The sequence below is a fragment of the Branchiostoma floridae genome, chromosome 11 (genome assembly GCF_000003815.2).
Source record: "Branchiostoma floridae strain S238N-H82 chromosome 11, Bfl_VNyyK, whole genome shotgun sequence".
Classification (NCBI taxonomy): domain Eukaryota; kingdom Metazoa; phylum Chordata; class Leptocardii; order Amphioxiformes; family Branchiostomatidae; genus Branchiostoma; species Branchiostoma floridae.
The window spans coordinates 17,450,208-17,454,553 of record NC_049989.1 but is presented as its reverse complement, the minus strand read 5'-3'; the positions used below and the strand labels follow the sequence as shown (position 1 = coordinate 17,454,553).

Sequence of the window (4,346 nt, the reverse complement as noted above, 5' to 3'; positions counted from 1 at the left end):
ATTTTGACCAAAAACAGGGACTTTAAATGCTTGTAAAGCACGGAAACTCCGTACACATCAATGGGACACCATCTTGAACATGTTTGTGGCGGTAGGTTTAGGTGTCGTTGCGCGACGGCCGATATTTTTGTGGATATAGTGGGCATTCGCTAAAAAGACATTTTGCTGGGCGTTCGCTAAAAAGACCATCGAGAATCGAAAACTTTGATTTATGTCACTTCGGGTCAATGGATTGACTTGAAACTCAGGATTAATACATGGGAGCACAACGTGGACATATTCCGAGCAAAAAAAATGAGATTCGTGCAGCGCGGACTTCTCTAGAGTGGGCGTTTGTGGGCATTCGCTAAAAAGACCCTCCCCTGTGAAGCTGGATGGAGTGACTACTCAAGATGGAGCTGTGAAGCTGGATGGAGTGACTACTCCAGCTGGAGCTGGGAGCCGGGATGGAGTCGATACTCCAGCTGGAGCTGGGAGCCGGAATGGAGTCGATACTCAAGATGGAGCTGTGAAGCTGGATGGAGTGACTACTCCAGATGGAGCTGTGAAGCTGGATGGAGTGACTACTCCAGATGGAGCTGTGAAGCTGGATGGAGTGACTACTCAAGATGGAGCTGTGAAGCTGGATGGAGTGACTACTCCAGATGGAGCTGTGAAGCTGGATGGAGTGACTACTCAAGATGGAGCTGTGAAGCTGGATGGAGTGACTACTCCAGCTGGAGCTGGGAGCCGGGATGGAGTCGATACTCCAGCTGGAGCTGGGAGCCGGGATGGAGTCGATACACAAGATGGAGCTGGGAGCCGGGATGGAGTCGATACTCAAGATGGAGCTGTGAAGCTGGATGGAGTGACTACTCCAGATGGAGCTGTGAAGCTGGATGGAGTGACTACTCCAGATGGAGCTGTGAAGCTGGATGGAGTGACTACTCAAGATGGAGCTGTGAAGCTGGATGGAGTGACTACTCAAGATGGAGCTGTGAAGCTGGATGGAGTGACTACTCAAGATGGAGCTGTGAAGCTGGATGGAGTGACTACTCCAGCTGGAGCTGGGAGCCGGGATGGAGTGACTACTCAAGATGGAGCTGTGAAGCTGGATGGAGTGACTACTCCAGATGGAGCTGGGAGGCTGGATGGAGTGACTACTCAAGTTGGAGCTGTGAAGCTGGATGGAGTGACTACTCAAGATGGAGCTGTGAAGCTGGATGGAGTGACTACTCCAGATGGAGCTGGGAGGCGGGATGGAGTGACTACTCAAGATGGAGCTGTGAAGCTGGATGGAGTGACTACTCAAGATGGAGCTGTGAAGCTGGATGGAGTGACTACTCCAGCTGGAGCTGGGAGGCGGGCATGAGTGACTACTCCAGATGGAGCTGGGAGGCGGGATGGAGTGACTACTCCAGATGGAGCTGGGAGGCGGGATGGAGTGACTACTCAAGATGGAGCTGGGAGGCGGGATGGAGTGACTACTCAAGTTGGAGCTGTGAAGCTGGATGGAGTGACTACTCCAGATGGAGCTGTGAAGCTGGATGGAGTGACTACTCCAGATGGAGCTGGGAGGCGGGATGGAGTGACTACTCAAGATGGAGCTGTGAAGCTGGATGGAGTGACTACTCAAGATGGAGCTGTGAAGCTGGATGGAGTGACTACTCAAGATGGAGCTGGGAGGCGGGATGGAGTGACTACTCAAGATGGAGCTGGGAGGCGGGATGGAGTGACTACTCAAGATGGAGCTGGGAGGCGGGATGGAGTGACTACTCAAGTTGGAGCTGGGAGGCGGGATGGAGTGACTACTCAAGATGGAGCTGGGAGGCGGGATGGAGTGACTACTCAAGATGGAGCTGGGAGGCGGGATGGAGTGACTACTCAAGATGGAGCTGGGAGGCGGGATGGAGTGACTACTCAAGATGGAGCTGGGAGGCGGGATGGAGTGACTACTCGAGATGGAGCTGGGAGGCGAGATAGAGAGTCGAGACGGCATAGAGATGTGAGGCGGGATAGAGAGGAGAGGCAAAATGGAGCTCTGAGGCGAGCGAGAGAGGAGAGACGGCATAGACATGTTAGGCGGGATAGAGAGGGGAGGCAATATGGGGGTGTGAGGCGGTCGGGAGAGTCGAGACGGCATAGAGATGTGAGGCGGGATAGAGAGGAGAGGCAAAATGGAGCTCTGAGGCGAGCGAGAGAGGAGAGACGGCATAGACATGATAGGCGGGATAGAGAGGGGAGGCAATATGGAGGTGTGAGGCGGGCGCCGAGAGAGTCGAGACGGCATAGAGATGTGAGGCGGGATAGAGAGGAGACGCAATATGGAAATGTGAGGCGAGCGAGAGAGGAGAGACGGCATGGTGGTGTGAGGTGGGCTAGGGAGGAGAGGCAAAATGGCGATGTGAGGCGTGGCAGAGACGCACGACGACATGTAGGTGTGAGACAGGCTAGGGAGGCGATCCAGGATGGATGTGTGAAACAGGGTGTGGAGGGGAAAGGGGCTGTAGAAGGGGCAAAGGATGAAGAGAAGAAACAGTCTCAAGAGGCGATGTTTCTGGATGAGGGGGCGATGCCGGATGCGAGACTGGTCGCCTCAAGTCAGCAGATGGATGACGTCATGGAGGATGACGGTGATGATGAGGTAATTGCCTTGAATAATGGCACGGTGTTTTCTGATTTCTGTTTAGATTTGATGACATGACATTACAGCACACCATTAAACGATGGAGTATATTTCTCTATTATTGTATTTGATAGGATTTAGTGTCTAATAAATTTTGCATTCTGCATTATCCTTAAGTTTATCAATTACTTCGAAATGTTTCAGATATCATTTGCGCCACACAGCAGCAACCATAATGATTCCCTGACCAGCACACTTCCACTCCACGAGGTAGAGTATTTGTTTCTCTCCCTTCAATATTGTAGCTTGTTATATGTCATGCACGTAGTGTCCTGGCTAATATTCAATAAAAGTACTTACGAGGAACGCAACTTATAATATGATACATTGGGAAAATCAGAAACTATTGTTCTCAATCAGATACCTATAACAACACTGTCAGTGTTGTTAACTAAAATCTAAAGTAAAGTTCTGATACTTTTTGATTTTAAACAACTCTATCTTTTCTTGATATATCTTATGGGTTTACCTGCTGCAGGGATCTGACGTGAAATGATCAACGTGTAGATGAAAAAAAAAAAAAAACCTAACATGTCTTTATGTTCTATTTATTTTCCAGAACCGGGATCAGAGCGCTTTAGATGATGAAAGTGAGGGAATGGAAGAAGAGTAGTAATGTAACACGTAATGCCATGAAGCGGTGTAGAGGTAGGGGCGTTGTGGAAGGTTGTGATTTTGCTAAATCGTGACGTTTCCTAAAAACACGACTGATATCATCGATAAAGAAGGCGAGTAGACAAGTTCTTACAGCTAGACAGAATTAGTATTTTCCGCCTATGCCATGAGTTGACGATGTCTTCATAATATAACAAAACACCACATGTCCACAGAAAAAGGCATTTAGCTTTAAAGTGTCATACTTTACCATAATGAAATCACGTATAACATAAAGAACCATTATGTTGGTCATGGTAGGGCGTAAATTAAACGGCATATCAACAAGAACGGTGCGATATTAACTTGTCATTCTGATGAAGACAGTTGCATTAAAGATCGAAACAGGTCAAATTATCTTTGTGTCATCCTTATAGTATAGAGAAATGCCTTGCATACTTTCAACTGCTCTTCGCTAGTATCAAACAGTTCGTGCTCACCCGTTGGAAACCGCAACAAAAATTACGTGTATACAAGGAGAGAATGAGGGGAGACTGGCTGCGGCGTAGACTGCAGAGAGACTGAGGGGAGACTGGCTGCGGCGGAGACTGAGGGGAGACTGGCTGGGGCAGAGACTGAGTGGAGACTGGCTGCGGCGGAGACTGCGGAGAGACAGGCTGCGGCGGAGACTGCGGAGAGACTGGCTGCGGTGGAGACTGAGGGGAGACTGGCTGGGGTGGAGACTGAGGGAGGACTGGCTGTAGCGGTAAACTGCGGAGAGACTGAGGGGAGACTGGCTGCGGAGAGACTGAGGGGAAACTGGCTGCGGCGGAGACTGCGGAGAGACAGGCTGCGGCGGAGACTGCGGAGAGACTGGCTGCGGTGGAGACTGAGGGGAGACTGGCTGGGGTGGAGACTGAGGGGAGCCTGGCTGTAGCGGAAACTGCGGAGAGACTGAGGGGAGACTGGCTGGGGTGGAGACTGAGGGGAGACTGGCTGGGGCGGAGACTGCGGAGAGACTGGCTGCGGCGGAGACTGAGGGGAGCCTGGCTGGGGCAGAGACTGAGGGGAGACTGCGGGGAGACTG

At 50.9% G+C, this 4,346-nt stretch overlaps 2 protein-coding genes across 2 annotated transcripts in view; both read right to left on the bottom strand.

Annotated features, from left to right (window-relative positions):
• Positions 1 to 2,623, bottom strand: part of LOC118425293 (uncharacterized protein PB18E9.04c-like) — an 11,868-nt gene extending 9,245 nt beyond the window's left edge. Inside the window, exons 1-2 of the mRNA XM_035834097.1 lie at positions 2,127 to 2,623; positions 363 to 1,982 (exon numbers count right to left, since the gene is read on the bottom strand). Coding sequence (XP_035689990.1) covers positions 363 to 1,982; positions 2,127 to 2,413 — 1,907 coding nt within the window. The 5' untranslated portion in view covers positions 2,414 to 2,623. The remainder of the gene's footprint in view (positions 1 to 362; positions 1,983 to 2,126) is intronic.
• Positions 2,624 to 3,529: 906 nt separating this feature from the next.
• LOC118425292 (proline-rich protein 36-like) overlaps positions 3,530 to 4,346 on the bottom strand; it is a 2,875-nt gene continuing 2,058 nt past the window's right edge. Inside the window, exon 4 of the mRNA XM_035834096.1 lies at positions 3,530 to 4,343. Within this exon, the coding sequence (XP_035689989.1) occupies positions 3,756 to 4,343 (588 nt within the window). The 3' untranslated portion in view covers positions 3,530 to 3,755. The remainder of the gene's footprint in view (positions 4,344 to 4,346) is intronic.